The following is an 18,810-nucleotide window of genomic DNA, read 5'->3' as shown; positions in this document are numbered from 1 at the left end:
GACGAGTATTTTGAATAAACATGAAAATGTGAATGTAAGAAGTGAACATAATTTCTAATAGGCTACATGTCATGTTTAACAGCATACAAACACTAAATAGGTTATTTTTCACTATATTATTTCAACAGGTCAAGACATAAAGCCACAGCGTTTAAACGTTTTATTAAATCATTATAGTTTATATATTGCGCATATAGGCTGTTTGCGCGTATAGGCTGTGACTTAAAATTGCGCATATAGGCTGTGACTTAAAATGAAATAAAAATGACTTATTAGTGCCTTTTGAATTCATTTTTAGAAACACGAGTTTGGGCAGTCTGTGGCTTCAGGCTCATGACAGTGCCTGGAGAACCAGCCAGCAGCAGAGAATGTCCTCTCCACACTTACAGAGCCTCTGGGAATGCTAAACACCTTTTTGTCCACTCTAGCCAGGCTGGGCAGAGTTTTTTTGTTTACATTTACATTTAAGTCATTTAGCAGACGCTCTTATCCAGAGCGACTTGTTGTTGGTAGGCCTAAAGGTTTTTAGGCAAAATTACCTAATCAAAACGGAAAGTTCCCACATTCAAAGAACATGCCAGATCTATTGGGCCAACATCAATTATGGACAATTGTATAGGTAATAGATCGAAAATGAAGAATGTTTGAGATCTGATTTTTAGTTTATAAATACTTCGCTACAATGACACACTTAGTTATCTACCCATCTCATTCCTTTCTTTTAGCATGTGCAAGTAAGTACACCATCATACTTTTGGGATCCTTGTCTTTTCAGATTCCACAATGATTCTTTAGTTGTGGACACTACATAACGGCACTCCATCTCTTGCTCTTTGGCCTCATCTTTGTAAGTTACCTTGATTTAGCACCTGTGTTCTATCAGTTTCTTAATAAAAATATATAGCGAACTCCATTACAGTAGCAAAAGCAAGGGGCTGTAGCAGCACACAAGTAGACTACAAATGCATGCTGGGGGTGGGCACTCCCTAAGCTCTTGAAGTGAATTCTACTGGAGCGAAATTGGAGTGGGCGAGAAGGCAACATAGGTACGCACAGGTCGAGATAAGACTTTGAGGTGACACATTCAATACCGCCTTGCACACTCTTGCCTGCATCTAGGTGATCTTGAGCGTAATCATTAGTCCAACAGTTGCAAACGAGAGTTACTATTGTACAAATTCAGATATTTTTATCCCCGTTCTGTTTGCTTCCATTTAAGAAACATTTTTTAACAGAATCGGCGGAATGAATACACCCCTGATCACTCGTTAACACAGTTCACTTTCATAGCTGCCACGTTGTATTCCTTCTCATGTCTATGCACTCTCCTCCTCTCACCTTTTCCCTTCGTTTGTGGACCTCAATGCACAACACATCAGCTGTATGTGACCAGGCGGGGAAAAAACTTTCCACGCCATATCATAACCCCTACACACAGTTGCCCTACATAGTTGTCACCATATTAGCTAAAGTAACGTCATAGTCAACATAGCTAATAGAACTAATGTGTTAGTAAACCCGCTGCAATCATGCAGTAACGTTAGTGTATAGTCAGTAGGCACTTTAACAGTTACACCGGCAGGCCCCGATGGCAAAAAAATAGTAAAGCCAAAGGCTTACCTTGGAAGAGTTGCACTGTTGTGTTGGATAGTCATAGCCAGCTAGCTAACATAGCATCCCTCTGTTTGAGCAGGCTGTTTGAGCAGGCTAAACTAGCTAGCTGCATTTGCTAGATAGATTCATTCTCTGATCCTTTGATTGGGTGGACAACATGTCAGTTCATACTGCAAGTGCTCTGATAGGTTGGAGGATGTTCTTCGGAAGTTGTCATAATTATTGTAGAAGTATGGAAGGGGGTGAGAACCTTGAGCCTCCTAGGTTTTGTATTGAAGCCAATGTACCCAGAAGAAGATGGAAGCTAGCTGTCCCCTGGCTACACCATGGTGCTACCCTACAGAGTACTGTTGAGGCTACTGTCATGAAGTTGGTCTTGGGGCTAGGTTTATGACAGTCATAAATACCTCTTTTCCCCTTTTTCCTCTCTCTACCCTACTGATGTTACATTTGCAAAACCCATGGTTAACATAGAGATTCTGGGAACATCAGAAGGTGGGGGGAAATTAACTATATTCTGGTAATCTGACCAATTGAACATATGCGGTGGTACTTAATGAATATGATGTCAGTTCGGTTGTCATCTGAGACATTCTCATCAATGATAAGATGACATAAACTCTACAGTGGAAAGTCTACACATCACAGTTATCGGATTCACATGGAATTGTTGTTCAATTTTAATGTTTGAATATGAAATTATTTGTGATGGGATAAAATGTGATTTTAGCTTCTAAAATGTGGGTTTTCATAAGATATGGCTCTGCTCAATCAGTGGCCTGCCCTTGTGAAGGGACGTGGGCTATAAAACTTTTCAAACACACCCTCCTCTCCCTTCCTATATAAAGCCTTGACGACAATATAACCTCCTGTTCCGAGGACGGGCTGATGTCAGAATGGTTCAGATAATAACTACAGAACGAAGCCAACATCAGCGTGAGCTTTGGTTGCGAATGGTATGAACTTTGAACTCTTATTCACTACAGAAGTGATACCTCCTAGCCGTTGAGTTAGCAACAGCCGCTGCAAACGAGGGTTAGGAAGGAACAGACAGAGTATCCCGTCTACCACACAACGACGTTACTACAACGTATTCAATTTACCAGCAGAGACATTCTTCGAAGGACTTGGTTGGGCAACACGGCCTTCCATCTACCACCAACTTACCGAAGCGCAGCTGAGTAAATATTTATTGCATTTTCCTTTTCCAAATGGGCAGTAATTTAGAATGCATAAGATACTGTATTTACGATAGCACAGCTTCGCCCTTTGTACCTCAGTCTTCCAGCTCTTTCACTCAAACCCAGCCCCTTTTTGTGTGTGTAACCAGCTGTCATATCTGTTCCGCCCGCTAGGGACGTTTTCCTTTTATGACATCATTTGGAATCAAATTATGATTTAAGTATGTGTAATTCTGTGTGATTAGTTAAGTATTTAGTAAATAAATAATTAAACCCAATTTTGTATGGCTGATTCAACTTGTTAGCGAGGGTTCGTGCAGATATCTGAAAGTTGTAAATTCTTGTGAATTAAGATGCCGATTTAATATTGATTGCTATTGATGTAAAATATTACTAGGTCTTTGAGAGTTTATTCGGAAGATAACAGCTCTATAAATATTATTTTGTGGTGCCCGACTCTAGTTAATTACATTTACATGATTAGCTCAATCAGGTAATATTAATTACGGAGAAATTATTTTATAGAATAGCATGTCATATCACTTAATCCGGCATAGCCAAAGACACGACAGTACTGTAGACTTTAATTTTTAATTATTTGGTATAGCTTTACCTAAAAAGGATAACTTTTAAAATGTTTTACAGTTATGAAATTCACTGAGGATGGTCCTGCTCCTCTGAGGAGCCTCCACTGGTTGGAACATTGCTGCAGAGACTTGCTGCGATTCAGCCACGAGCATTAGTGAGTTTGGGAACTGATGTTGGGCGATTAGGCCTGGCTCGCAGTCGGCGTTCCAATTCATCCCAAAGGTGTTTGATGGAGTTGAGATCAGGGCTCTGTGCAGGCCAGAACAAGTTCATCCACATCGATCTCGACAATCCATTTCTGCATGAATCTCGCTTTGTGCATGGGGGCATTGTCATGCGAAAACAGTAAAGGGCTTTCCCCAAACTGTTGCCACAAAATTGGAAGCACAAAATTGTCTAGAATGTCATTGTATGCTGTAGCATTAAGATTTCCCTTCACTGGAACTAAGGGTCTAACCCGAACCATGAAAAACAGCCCCAGACCATTATTCCTCCTCCACCAAACTTTATAGTTGGCACTATGCATTGGGGCAGGTAGTGTCTCCTGGCATCCGCCAAACCCAGATTTGTCTGTCGGACTGCCAGATGAAGTGTGATTCATCACTCCAAAAGAACGCATTTCCACTGCTTCAGTCCAATGGCGGCGAGCTTTACACCACTCCAACTGACGCTTGGCATTGCTTATGGTGATCTTAGGCTTGTGTGCGGCTGCTCGGCCATGGAAACTCATTTCATGAAGCTCCCGACGAACAGTGCTGACGTCGTTTCCAGAAGCAGTTTCGAACTCGATAGTGAGTGTTGCAACCGAGGACAGACGATTTTTACATGCAACGCACTCGGAGGTCCCATTCAGTGAGCTTGTGTGGCCTGCCACTTCGCGGCTGAGCCATTTTTGCTATTAGACATTTCCACTTCACATTTTCACTTTACAATAACAGCACTTACAGTTGACCGGGCAAGCTCTAGCAGGGCAGAAATTTGATGAACTGACTAATTGGAAATGTGGCATCCTATGATGGTGCCACATTGAAAGTCACTGAGCTCTTCAGTAAGACTATTCTACTTCCAGTGCGTGTTTATGGAGATTGAATGGCTGTGTTCTTGATTGTTTACACCTGTCAGCAATGGGTGTGGCTGAAATAGCCGAATCCACTCATTTGAAGAGGTGTCCACATACTTTTGTATACAGTGCACTCAAAGTATTTTCCACATTTTGTTACGTTACAGCCGTATTCTAAAATGGATTAAATAAAAACAATTCCTCAATCTACACACAATACCCCATAATGACAAAGCAAAAATATATAGTACGGTACCAGTCAAGTTTGGACACACCTACTCATTCAAGGGTTTTTAATTTTTACTATTTTCTACATTGTAAAATAATAGTGAAGACATCAAAACTATGAAATAACACATGGAATCATGTATTAACCTATTTTATTTTAGATCCTTCAAAGTAGCAACCCTTTGCCTTGACCGCTTTGCACACAATTTATATCCTCTCAACCACCTTAACCTGGAATGCTGTTCCAACGGTCTTGAAGGAGTTCCCACATGCTGAGCACCCTTTGGATGCTTTTCCTTCACTCAGCGGTCCAACTCTTCCCAATCCATCTCAATTGGGTTGAGATCAGGTTATTGTGGAGACCAGATCATCTGATGCAGCACTCCATCACTCTCCTCCTTGGTCAAATCGCCCTTACACAGCCTGGAGGTGTGTTGGGTCATTGTCCTGTTGAAAAACAAATGATAGTCCCACTAAGCGCAAACCAGATGGGATGGTGTATCGCTGCAGAATGCTGTGGTAGCCACGCTGGTTAAGGGTGCCTTGAATTCTAAATAAATCCGTGTCACCAGCAAAGCACCATCCCACCTCCTCCTCCATGCTTCACGTTGGGAACCACATATGCAGAGATCATCCATTCACCTACTCTGCATCTCATAAAGACACGCCAGTTGGAACCAAAAATCCCATATTTGGAATCATCAGACCAAAGGACAGATTTCCACCAGTCTATTGTCCATTGCTCGTGTTTCTTGGCCCAAGGAAGTCTCTTCTTATTGGTGTCTTTTTAGATGTGGTTTCTTTTCAGCAATTGAACCATGATGGCCTGATTTCATGCAGTCTCCTCTGAACAGTTGACGTTAAGATGTGTCTGTTACTTGAACTCTGTAGCATTTATTTGGGCTGCAATCTGAGGTGCAGTTAACTTTAATGATCTTATCCTTTGCAGCAGAGGTAACTCTGGGTCTTTTCCTGTGGCGGTCCTCATGAGAGCCAGTTTCATCATAGCGCTTGATGGTTTTTGCGACTACACTTGAAGAAACTTTCAAAGTTCTTGAAATGTTCCGGATTGACTGACCTTCATGTCTTAAAGTAATGATGGACTGTTTCTCTTTGCTTATTTGAGCTGTTCTTGCCATAATTTGGACTTGTTCTTTTACCAAATAGGGCTATCTTCTGTATACAACCCCTACCATGTCACAACACAACTGATTGGCTCAAACGCATTAAGAAGGAAAGAAATTCCACAAATTAACTTTTTACCAAAGTGCCGTAGGTGTCCTGGGTGACAGGACACCCCAGGTGATGTTGTGCAGACAGCACCACCCTCTGGAGAACCCTGCGGTTGTGGGCGGTGCAGTTGTCGTAGCAGGCGGTGATACAGCCCGACCCATGAAGGCTCTCAATTATGCGTCTGTAAAAGTTTGAGGGTTTTAGGTGACAAGCCAAATGTTGTTGCGTTGTCTTTACCCCACTGTCTGTGTGGGTGGACCATTTCAGTTTGTCAGTGATGTGTACCCTGAGGAACTGAACTTTACACCTTCTCCACTGTTGTCACGTTTGTGGATAGGGGGGGTGCTCCCTCAGCTGTTTCCTGAAGGCCACGATCATCTCCTTTGTTTTGTTGACGTTGAGATGTAATTTTCCTGATGCCACACTCCAAGAGCCCTCACCTCCTCCCTGTTATTCTGTCTCGTTATTGTGGGTAATCAAGCCTACTACTGTCGTTGGCAAACTTGGTGATTGAGTTGGAGGTGTGCATGGCCATGCAGTCATGGGTGAACAGGGAGTACAGGAGGGGCCTGAGCACGCACCATTGTGGGGCCCCAGTGTTGAGGATCAGCGACGTGGAGATGTTGTTTCCTACCTTCACCACCTGGGGGCGGCCTGAAAGGAAGGCCAGAACCCAATTGCTCTGGGTTGAGACCCAGAGAGATCCTTGATGAAAACCTACTCCAGAGCGCTCAGGACCTCGGACTGACGAAGGTTCACCTTCCAACAGGACAACGACCCTAAGTGCACAGCCAAGACAATGCAGGAGTGGCTTCGGGACAAGTCTCCGAATGTCCTTGAGTGGCCCAGCCAGAGCCCGGACTTGAAACCGATCGACCTTCTCTGGAGAATAGGAGAAACTCCCCAAATACATGTGTGCCAAGCATGTAGCGTCATACCCGAGAAGACTCGAGGCTAATCGCTACCAAAGGTGCTTCAACAAAGTACTGAGTAAAGGGTCTGAATACTTGTGATATTTCATTTTTTAAATTTGAAAGCTTTTCTGAAAACCTGTTTTTGCATGGTCATTATGGGGTATTGTGTGTGTGTGTGGCTTGATGAGGGGAAAACAATTTGATCAATTTTAGAATAAGGCTGTAACATAACACGTGGAAAAAAATTGAGGGGTCTGAATACTCTCCGAATGCACTGTGTATCTAACTAGCTAGATAATGGCAGCTATCTAAGTGGCTAAATCATTTGCTGTAAATGCATGCATCTTCAGGTCTGACTTGTTCATTCTAAGCACAATGCACCCCCTTAGTAGCTACACACATTTTGTAGACTTATTAGCTACATCATCCTAGACTAATTAACCAAACAAGTGTTATGCATTATCTAAATAAAGTTTTTCCTCCTAGTCACTCGGGATAAGGCTCCGCTTCATGATGAACCCCCTCTGTGATCAAGTGAATTTTAGCTAGCTGAAGACTTTAAGGTAAGATTACTATTTTTAATGAGAACTTGGTTAACTAAATGGTAGCATAATTTCAGGGTATATCTATGTTTGATGAGTTGAAGTGCATGCCTAGTTGTATTAGTAGAAATTCTGGAATGGCATATTCAATATGCTATTTTTCCTCAAAGAAGGCTGACAGCCACATTTGAGCCTCTTCCTTGATTTGATATTATGTATAATTAATGTTTTTGTTTGTTTTCTTTTAGGAAGGTTCCACTCTCTGTCGCAATGTTGTTGAGAATGACTTCAGAAAATAGAAAGTATGTAGAAAGTGATTGAACAATACCCATATTAGCCTACATTATGATGTAGATGCAAATGCTGAGATATAGTTAATGATGCCAACCACCGTGGTATGACTTAATATAACCAAGCACTGAATTTATATCATTAGGGCAAGAGCGCGTGCACACACACACGCATGGGTTTTTAGGTCACAAGCTTGTTGAAGTATAAAGAGGGTTGTGAAAGTGCATTCGTCTATTTGTGTATTTGTAAGCACAACCCTAATTTCTTATGACTGGAGTAAATGTAATAATCATGGTTTAGAATGTAATAATTGTTCAAAGTGTCTCATTAAACGGCCCTGCACACACATTGTCATCATAGTAGAGTATTCATCAAAGCCATGGTATACATTAGTAAATCCATTGTAATATTTTACCTCATGTTAACTCGTTTCATTATGAATAGCTCAAACATCAACAACAAAAAAGTAAGATGTCCACAGAATTGTTATGATTTATTATAGTTAACTCCTCAGGGATCCCCTTTCATCTCACCACCAGTTTTACCTACAAACATAATTCACATATTTACAGCTGAACTATAATACTCTAAATGTATGTGCTGTTGGTTATGTTTTGATATAGATGTAGGTCTTACATAAAATACTAGAATCAAGACCAGTTACAAAAAAAAAAACACAATTATGCCTAAGCATCAATAAATATTCCAAACACGTAAGTAATAAAGGCTATTTTTGTTCCAGACCTCGGGATGATTCAAGTCTTCCTGCACCATGTGCTCTGTGGCCTGTGGACCTACAGTTAACGCATGTGAGCTGCAACCCAGCGGATACACTGGTGCACTTCCAGGGCCAATATCTCACAATATGTGAACTGGACTATAACATACTGCAAGTGGAAATACAGAATGCACGGAAAAAACAGATGGCGGTGGGAGTGGGGGAGTTCTGTTTGGTAGAGGATGTCCTATCTACCCGGTGGTACAGAGGAAGGGTTCAGAACAAACAGAAAGAATTGTTTGACGTGTTCCTCATAGACCATGGGAATGTTCTGAGTGTTGATGTCAGCCATTTGGCCACAGCTTTGGATGAGCTCTTCATGCTTCCTCCCAAAATCATCTGTGGTTTCTTTGCAAATGTGTTACCATTGAGAGAAAATTGGGATTCTTTTTCAGAGATGTATTTTGCTTCCTTGATTGGAAGTCATGTCAAAGGATACATCCAAGCCTTTCTTCCTCACAAAGTCCTCATACTAGAAGCCCCAGATATCAACAAGGATCTCTTTAGGCTGAGCTTAGGGAAACACATGGACACAGACACATTCCTTCTCTTGGTGGAATTGTTGACAGAGGTACCACTCAAGCAGAGCATCGAACCTGTCCCAGATCTACTGATTGAAAAGCAAGGTGGACAAGAATTCTCATTCAAATCATCCAGCTTGAAGGGTTTTGAGGATATTCTGTCATTTTCAGGCCCTAAGTTGACCACTGGCAAAAAAGTGAGGGTTAGGGTAACCGCTGCAGTGAACCCTGTTACATTCTACTGTCAAATGACAAGTATGGCAAAAGATCTGAAACGGATGTCAGACAAATTGGCATTGTCCTGTGAGTCCAAGAGCAAAGACCCCAGTCTACAGCCAGCAGAAAATATGGGCTTGCTTTGCTCAGTCAAAGGAAAAGATGAGAAGTGGCATAGAGGCTTTGTGCAGTTTCTCCCTGTAAACTCTAAAGTAAGAGTATTGTTTGTTGATTACGGATTCTGTGAGTCTGTGAAAATTGAGAATGTCCTCCAGCTTCCACTAGATTTTCTCTCAACACCAATCATGGCATTCCCGTGCGCTCTTTCCTGCCTGAATGGACAAGATAAGGCAGTGAAGATCCAGCAGCTGACTTGCTTCAAGAAAGGATTGCTGGGTGGAGTATTAGATGTTGAAATCAATGGCTTTGACAAAGAGCAAAATCTCTATTCGGTCACAGTGCTCAGTGCTGAAGACTATGCAGCTGTTGAGGCAGGGCCAATTCAAGATGTCCCTGGACAAAGGGAGTGTGACTTTGTTCTTGAAAGTGAGCCTGCTTTCCCTCTAAATGGATACCTGTATTATGAGACCGCAATAATCCAAGCAATGGATAATTCAGTCATTGTTGAGGAAATGCAAGAGGACTCTGTGTTTGAAGGATACGTGGAGCATGTCCTGAATCCAGGTGCGTTCTGGTTGAGAACACAGAAACGCAACAAAGAGTTTGAAGAGATGATGGAGAACATGGCCAAGCACTTCAGCCAAGTCCAATTGGATGAAGAAATTCTGGAGAATCCAGAGCCTGGTGCACTTTGCTGTGCAATGTATGAGCTGGATATGCATTACTACAGAGCAATGGTGACAGACACTCTTGACAATGGAGCTGAAGTATTTTTCATTGATTTTGGAAATACAGAAAAGGTACCACGCATGTGCATCAAGCAGATCCCGGACAAGTTTGCTATTGAACCAGCATTTGCCCTGAGTTGTTCTCTGGTGAATGTCATACCTTTCGACGATGTATGGACGATCTCTGCAACCGACTACTTCCGACGAGCAGTCTCCAGCAAAACTCTCCTTGTGCATGTTGTCCACATAAGGAAAGATCTATATGTGGTTGATTTGTATGAGCGTGAAAACAACTCATCACAAAGAGCATCAAAGAGCATCACAGAGCTCTTGACCACAACAAATCATGCAGAATTTTGGAAATACACTCCTTCGGCGCCTGTGATACCTAAGAGCGAGATGGAGAAGAAAATGATGAAACCGAAGACCGGTAAAAAAGGACAAGTTCATACAAATGGATCAAGCACAAGTGGAATTACAAGGAAACCTTCCAAAGAGACATGGGAAATTTCTAAATTGGTTGGCTGTGAAAAGAAACCTGAAAGCCCGAAGTCAAGCACCCCAAAAGACAAGGCACCAACGGTGAAATTCAAAGCACAGACATTCAAGCCCGGAAGTGAGCTAGTTGTGCGATGCTCTCACGTCAACACACCCTCAGATTTTTGGTGCCAGCTGGAAAGCAAGATCCCCAACTTGGAGGACATGATGGAAGCGATTCAGCGGTATTACCAAGCACACACACTTCCTGTGCAGTTAAATGATTCCTGTTGTGTTACCAAATCTAAAGATGACGGCAGATGGTATAGGGCCTGCATTATAGGAGCACAGAGAGATGAAGTTGAACTTATATTTGTGGACTACGGGATTATATCAAAAGAGAGCGTGCACAATCTTCAAGCAATAGTGCCAGAATTCCTTGATCTTGAGGGGCAAGCATTTAGATGTAGCCTTTACAACTTGATTGAACCTGCAAAGGGCAGTGATAGTGATTGGGGCAGAGAGGCATGCGATTTACTGAAGTACTTCGCTCAAGGCCAGTCAGTGAAGTTGACATGCTATATACACGCTCAACTGTATGTGAAAAACAAGGGCCTGTGCAATGTTGTCGACCTCCACAACACTCAACAGAATGCAACAAAGAAGCTTGTGGAAAAAGGTCTTGCAAGAGAAGTGCAAACCCCTATGCAGCTTATGCCATCAGTATGCCCAGACTCTTTTGTCCATTCTTCCTTCAACTTGAGATGTGGAAGTGAAGAGCAAGTCTGTGTCACTCATGTGTGCAGTCCATGGGAGATGTATTGCCAGTTGGACAGAAATACTGAAATTATCGACAACTTGATGGAGAAAGTTGCCACAGAAAGTAAAGAAATACTGCGTGCCAACTCTGGGCCTGATATCGGAAAACTTTGCCTGGCAAAATATTACGGTGATGGCAAATGGTACAGGGGTGTGGCTTGCCCTGTTCAATCTACTACGCTGCTTCTAAATGTGTTTTTTGTGGACTATGGAAACATGCATATTGTTGAAAAAAACAATGCTGTATCTATTCCCAGACATTCAGCAGATTTACTGTTCACTCCCATGCAGGCATTAAGATGCAGTCTCTCTCAAATCCCGAAAGAGGACAACTTTGCAGATGTCAACAAATGGCTAGAGAAATCCATTCTCGACAAGCCACTTCGAGCTGTCGTTGCAGGAAAGAATGAGGATGGGACAGTCTTTTTTGATCTGTTTGATGGAGGCATAAACATCAATGAGAAAGTCAAGGAGCTTATTGCAAGTCAAAAACCAAAGGAGAAGAAAAGCAGTAGACCTGTGACTGGTCAAGAAGGACACAAAGAACAAACGAAGAACAAAATTGGAAAAACTCAAGCGGGACAGCATCTGAAACCCACATGCAAGGGCAGCCAACAGCACCAACATCAAAATAAGAAGTCTTCAAATGCTCAAAAAGCAAACCCACCAAAGCGTCCTGAAGCCCAGCAAGATTGGAAAGGGCAAAGTGAAAGAATCGCTCAGTTCAAATCTGAGGAAAGCACAGAAGGAAAAACGGATCAACATGTAGACCGTTCCTCCAAACTCACAGGAACCGTTTGCTCCGTCCAATTGCCAAAACTTTCACAACTACCCTCCAATCCCAAAATAAAGTCTGGATTCCGAGGTCTGGGGTTTGTTTCCCATATCAATACCTTCGACAGCTTTTTTATCCAAATGCAAAATGATGAACAATCCATTCTGAAAATGAGAGAAGACCTCAACACTGAGCTGTTTAAAGAAACCATGGGGAACAGCACATTGGACTTCAGAATGAATAACCTTGTTGCTGCTGAATATGAAGAGGATGGTGCACTTTACCGTGCAGTTGTGACAGATAATGCGTATAATGACCATTTCAAGGTGGAGTTTGTTGACTATGGAAATACAGCCACTGTGACTAAGGACAAACTGTACACTCTGACAAGTGTTTTTTTGTCACAACATAGACTAAGCATACCCTGTTCATTGCTAAACAGTGGCTCTTATAAAAGTGATGCCTCTTTCACTGATGCAGTAATGGGAAAACCTCTCATGTTTGAAATTGTCAGTCGTTTTGGGACACAGTGGGAGGTTAACGTTGAGATCCAACAGGACAACCCAACACTTGACAATGATGTGACTGAAAATGAACAGGTCCAAGCTTTGTGTGCAAGCCTAGTTGACACAGTTAAAAAGCAAACAAGAGTAACCATCAAGGACAATAGCCAGTCCAATACACATTCTGAGAGGGTTATGTTCACTGCTCAAGGTGAAAAGGTCTTGCAGAATGTGTCCCCAAGGCCCTCGCCAACTAGGCACAAAAATGACATTTGCAAACACCAGGACTCCAATCAACTCCAATCAACAACGTTTGGACCATCTATGGAGGCCGTGAAGGATATGGCCATTCCATCACAGGATATAAGAGCCGGACAGGCAGAGAGTGGGACATTGTTGTCCATCTTGGAGAATGGAGATCTATATCTAAGACTCCACAGCACCACAGAACAGTTTACTGTACTTGAGAATCTCATAGTTGAACATTTGTCTAAGTGCAAAGTCATGTCTGAGAAGAATGTCAAAGAAGGACTTCAATGCTTGGCAAAATCAACCAAAGACGACCAGTGGCACAGAGCAGTTGTACGGCATGCATCTATTGACCAAGGAAAATGCGTTGTGTTCCTTGTGGATCATGGCACTGCAGAGGACGTCCCAATGGGCTGCATCAAAGACCTCTGTAATGACCTCAAGCAAACTCCTGTGCAAGCAGTCTTGTGCAAGTGGAATAGCCCTGGCCTCCCTATCGGCGACGCTTATGAGATATTGAAGAAAACTCTGAAACAAATGGTAGGCAAGGATGTAAAACTGATGTTTGTGTCCTACTCTGAAGCTGATAACTTGTGGATGGTCGAAATCATGATAAATGGACTGTTCCTTGTTCAGCAAATGAAGACTGCAACTTCTGAATTTACTGAAGAAAGACCAATCCCCACAAAGACTCAAACTGTAACCCCAAAAGAGAAAAACTCCAACTTGGACAACAGTCCCCAGAGGTTCTTCCTTTCCCCAGTGAACATGGATCTGGGATACTCCGGTTTGCAGCTGCAGTCACCACACCAAGTGAATTCTACATTGTTCTGGAAGATTTGCTTCTCATCATGAACAATGTGTCTACGATTCTTGAGGATCTTCCAAAGGAGCTGTTGCCATTTCATGAAGAACACCTAATTCCAGGGTCATGCTGCCTTGTGAGGTCTGATAGTAAGAACAAATGGTGCCGAGCTGAAATCGTCCATTCCGATAGCACAGTGGTTGTGATCAATTTGGTTGACTATGGCCATTGTGTGGACATGCCGTACAAAGATTGGTCTGAGCTGAGAAGACTTCCTGACCAGTTGACCAGGCTACCAAAGGTCACGTATCCATGCACTTTGAGAGGAGTAAAATCAGTCGAGGGGCAATGGACAGATGAAGCAGTTGTTTTCTTTCAAGAGTGCATCTGTAAGAAAAACCTTCAAATATACTTCAGGCAGTACATTTCTGAAGCACACTGGGAGGTGGACATTGTAGCAGATGGCGTTCACGTGGCTAAAGACCTGGTTGATGCTGGCCATGCAGAATACATCGACATCATGCTTGGACTGAGATTTCAAGAACAACGCCCCATCAGAGCCCCTGAAAAGAAACAAGGCATGAGTCGTGCAGATAGAACATCCAAAGTGGAACCGGAAATGACACCACCTAGGACGAACAAATTCCTGAGAAGACTGAATGAAGAACTAGAACTCGATGGACACACTTCAAGTGAGGCTCCCTTCCATGGGCAAGGATTTGAAAAAGCACGTGAGAAGACAGCCCGTGCTACTGAGTACCCTGATGGCCAAGGAGCAGAGATGATGACACACTGTAGCACAATGACTGGAACAAGACATTGTAAGTACTTTCACCTGCTAATTATTTTTGTTCTGCATGTTGGGTAAGACATTTTAAATGTAACTTGGTGTAGGCCTAATTACAATTGTATCTTTGAACCCTCTAATGTTTTACTATTAAATGCAAGGGAATACATTAAATATTATAATTAATCCCCCCCGCCTCCATTCTACATTTCACAGGTGCCCTGATGTGACTACTGGTTAGTTGTGACTACCAGTGAGACGCTACTCCATATCAGGTAATCACACTATAAATAAGATGTATTTTATGACTGGTCTTAACCAAAAACATGTATTAAGCTGGTGTATTTGCTTGATTAGTTCTACTAATTTCCAGAGTGGTGCAGCGGTCTAGGCACTGCATCTCAGTGCTAGAGGTGTCATAAAGACCCTGGTTCATTTCCAGGCTGTATCACGACCGGCCGTGATTGGGAGTCCCATAGGGCGGCGCACAATTGGCAAAGCGTTGTCCGGGTTAGGGTTTTACGGGGGTAGGTTCAATTTAAAAAACATATTTGACTGTCGGTCCATACCAACATTGACATTCCATAGTACTATTTTTTTATCTCAAAGGTTGTGTGACAAGCGCGTGAAGAGGAGCAAAGGACTACAACACTATTCCAGACATTTTCATTCAGAAAGACTAAATGCACGACAAGCCATCATGCTTCTGATGATTGGAATTTTCTCTTGGGTCAAGATTAATGCAGCAGTTATAATCCTCTATATTCTATTTTTCTACACATGGTTGTATTTATATCAGTGACTCACATTTTTAAGGATGGCTTAAGTTATCTAAATTAAGATTTCAGTATGACATCTCCTTTTTGCAGTATATCTGAAAGAAAATTGAATGTGTTGCAACAGATTTGCTTTTGGACTGGTACAGTTTAGGCCTAGATTCAACCAGATTAAATGTTAAACAGTGATAGATGATACCTTGCACAGCTGATGTTTTGGTGGTGTCAGAGGTGTCATTGAAATGGAGCTGTCAAATCGGTGAGCTGCTGCTCTTGTAATCTTTGTCATGAAGCTACACCCGTTCCACTCGCTTTAGAGTTCAACATGAAAAAGTGTAGACTATAGAAATAATCACTCAAATTTCAAAATCATTCAACAAAATGAGGATTTCTATCAGCCTCATCGAGGTGTAGATTACACCTCACATCCCAGTGTTTGAAGTTGTGAACAAGGCTGCATGGGATTTCTCATAATGACTGTAGCCAATGGCAATGTCCGCTTTAGGTATAATGGCGGGAGCTGCTTGTGGATTTGACAGCTCTAGCGCAGTTCCACCTCCGACACTTCTGATAGAATCTAGCCCTTAGTCTTGATATTTGTGGATAATAAATAACTGAAGTGGAATGCCTTTTGAATGATATTTTGCCTTTTGCTTATGAAACAATATGGTTTGGATATTTGCATAGTTGTTGACAATGTTTTTAAAGGTTGAGTTGCATACCCTTTTCAAAGCATTTTCCAGCAGTTATACATTATAAAATGTAGGCAACAATCTTCTAAAATGTTATGACTACTGACTAGTCAAGTTTGATTTGATAGGCCTACTTTTTTTTCTTTGGTTTTGATGCCACATCTGTCTTTACAGTATGGTTTGTACTGTAATCGATGTTATTTCTGTGGCAAATAACATGTATGCCTTTGACAGAAGAACCTTACAAATTTAAATAATTGTTGCAAGTAAAATGTTTGTCTTTGAGAAAGAACCTTACTCATTTAAATAATTGATAACATTTAATCTTATTTTAGTTATTTGTTAGAGATGACACAGTTGGTTGTGAATAATTCTAAAGAATCCACACGTATAACAATCGTTCATTAAACAAATGCTTTGCACATTTAAAAGCAGTCATGTGAATGTTTTCAGGACACCACACTTGAACACATAAAAAATGCTGTCAGAAGTGGGATTCGAACCCACGCCTCCAGGGGAGACTGCGACCTGAACGCAGCGCCTTAGACCGCTCGGCCATCCTGACATGTAAGGAAATAATGACTTGAGACCACTAATATTGTGACAAAAATATACACACGCTATAGCTTGTTGACATTTGTATGCTGTTTTTCATTTTTATGAGAGGCTAAATTGCTGTCTAAAAATTACGTGCTATCGTAAGATGTTCTCGTGCAGACTTCCTTGTTAGCATTACATTAGCAGACATTGACATCAGCAATTCGTGTTATCTGGATGTGGCTAATTTCAGCGCAGTTTGCCCATTTTAACTGCGCATTTGGTGGCCAGTTAATTTCAACCATAGATTGATCATTATGTGGGTGCAACGTAGCATCTCATGCAAGGCATCTATTCTGTTTGCTAGTGCTAGCGCCGTCTACGTATTCGACTGCTACATTGTTTCTCTACTGCTGCTAGCCCGGGAAGGGTGTAATTGCAGCCCGCAATTCGGGGCGTTTTGTAAATGGGCGTTTCTTGATATCAAGTTATACCCATTGATGCTCGCTATTGTAGAGGGAGCTTCTCGGAGTTTGAGTGTTTGTGGAGAACCGAAACAAAATCAATAGTTTTGTATTATCGTTGGCGGACTGCGGTCCAAATGGATGATAGTTCTGATGGTATTGGTGGGTTTGTTGGGCTTCCGAATGGCACAGCTGTCTAAGGCACTGCAGCTCTGTGCTAGAGGCGTCACTATAAACCCTGGTTTGATCATGTGCTGTATCACAACTGGCTGTGATCGGGAGTCCGATAGGGCAGCGCACAATAAGGCCCAGCGTCATTGGGGTTTGGCTGGGGTAAGCTGTCATTGGGCAAGGGTAAATAAATGTAAAACGTTTTAATTTAAACAAAATGTTGATAGTCAAGGACCTGGATGGTCTGTTGTAAAAGGACAAATAATGACCCTGCTATAAGCGCTACTGACTGCAGTGGGACCTAGTGAAGAGGGCGAAGGTATTGAATAAAAGTAATGTGTCAGAGCGGAATGGTGTTGGATGCGACCACATGGTCTCATCTACACCATATTCTATTAACCAATGCTGTAAAGAAAGAGAGGTGAAGTAACATTAGCCAGTTCAACTGGACAGGATGGTGGTTGTGCTACATTCATAAGGGAAAGTATTGTATATCGTAATATACCTGTCCCATCTGAATACGAATGTGTGATGATGGAAATCTGCAGTGCAGGTAGTAATAATAGGTTGAAACATTTTTACAACCCGTGTCAACTATCTGTATCGATGTTTGATGAAATATCAGGAGGGTTGGACTTTCTTCAGCAAAGATGGCTGACAAAAATACTATGACGGAAGCAAATGTAAGGGATTATAACGTCATAACGAATCATGCAAAAAAATGTACAGTTGACAGGAATATATTAGTTACTGTAGAGACAAACAAATTATGATTTTTTTTTAAATCAAAGTTAATTTATGAAAATCGCGATTTAGCAAGCTAGCTGACTAGCTAACATTAGCCTGATAATGTTAGCTCACTAGCTTTATGCGCGTTGTGACATGTATTACATTGTAATTCTGGTTATTTAATGTTTTAGGGACTCCTGAAATAACTAGCAAACTAGACTGCCGTCTTGTAAAACAGTGGATGTAAAGAATCTAGCTAGTTAAAGCATTTACTGCTAATTCACTGTACAAATGTGTAAGCTTGTCTTGCTGATATTTGCCATGCAGATAGATGAAATAACGTTGCTTATTGTGCAGTGGAAGATATAATTACCTGTATGCCTATGGATGTGTAGCTAGCTATCTAGCCGATCTGTGTATGGACCCAAACGTTTGGTATACAAATGAGTTCAGAACCTAGCTATGAACCTCAGCTATCATAGCCAGTTGTATCAATTTAAAAACAGGCTGAATGAGTAGAATATAATAGCTTTGTGCCAAGGATGCAAGTCGTATATACATGTTGTTATTACCATGCATGAGATCCTCACATTGTAGCCTGTACATTTAACATATTCACTGATCATGTACTCTACCTTGGCAAATAAAGGTGCAGTTCAGGTATGAATGTCTGACGTTATTTTTCAGTCATATTCAATACCAGGAGAATCAAATTCCAGTATTTGAATGATGCGGTGTCTGCATGTATGTATTACAATTATACACTTAAACAGTGTTTACCAATCTTGGTCCTGGGACATCAATGGTTACACATTGTAACTAATAGACTAGAAACAGGATTTAACTATTTAAAGGCTGATTTGTAATTCACATATTTTTATTTAACTAGGCAAGTCAGTTAAGAACATTCTTATTTTCAATGACGGCCTAGGAACAGTGGGTTCACTGCCTGTTCAGGGGAAGAACAACAGATTTGTATCTTGTCAGCTCAGGGATCTGAACTTTAAAACTT

The 18,810-nt window shown here is 41.7% G+C and overlaps 1 protein-coding gene and 1 non-coding gene across 2 annotated transcripts; one reads left to right on the top strand and one right to left on the bottom strand.

The window, feature by feature from the left end:
• Positions 1-9,471: 9,471 nt before the first annotated feature.
• On the top strand, positions 9,472-18,461 carry LOC135559600 (tudor domain-containing protein 15-like). Its single transcript, XM_065026973.1, has 5 exons — positions 9,472-10,444; positions 10,673-10,736; positions 13,508-14,463; positions 14,646-14,704; positions 15,039-18,461. The coding sequence occupies exons 1-4, from the start codon at positions 9,472-9,474 to the stop codon at positions 14,657-14,659; spliced, it is 2,007 nt and encodes a 668-aa protein (XP_064883045.1). The 3' UTR covers positions 14,660-14,704; positions 15,039-18,461.
• On the bottom strand, positions 16,380-16,462 carry trnal-cag (transfer RNA leucine (anticodon CAG)). The gene has a single exon. It is a non-coding gene; the product is annotated as a tRNA-Leu (tRNA).
• Positions 18,462-18,810: the final 349 nt, after the last annotated feature.

This window comes from Oncorhynchus nerka, linkage group LG13, assembly GCF_034236695.1.
Source record: "Oncorhynchus nerka isolate Pitt River linkage group LG13, Oner_Uvic_2.0, whole genome shotgun sequence".
NCBI lineage: Eukaryota > Metazoa > Chordata > Actinopteri > Salmoniformes > Salmonidae > Oncorhynchus > Oncorhynchus nerka.
This window is presented reverse-complemented; position numbering and strand designations above follow the sequence as displayed.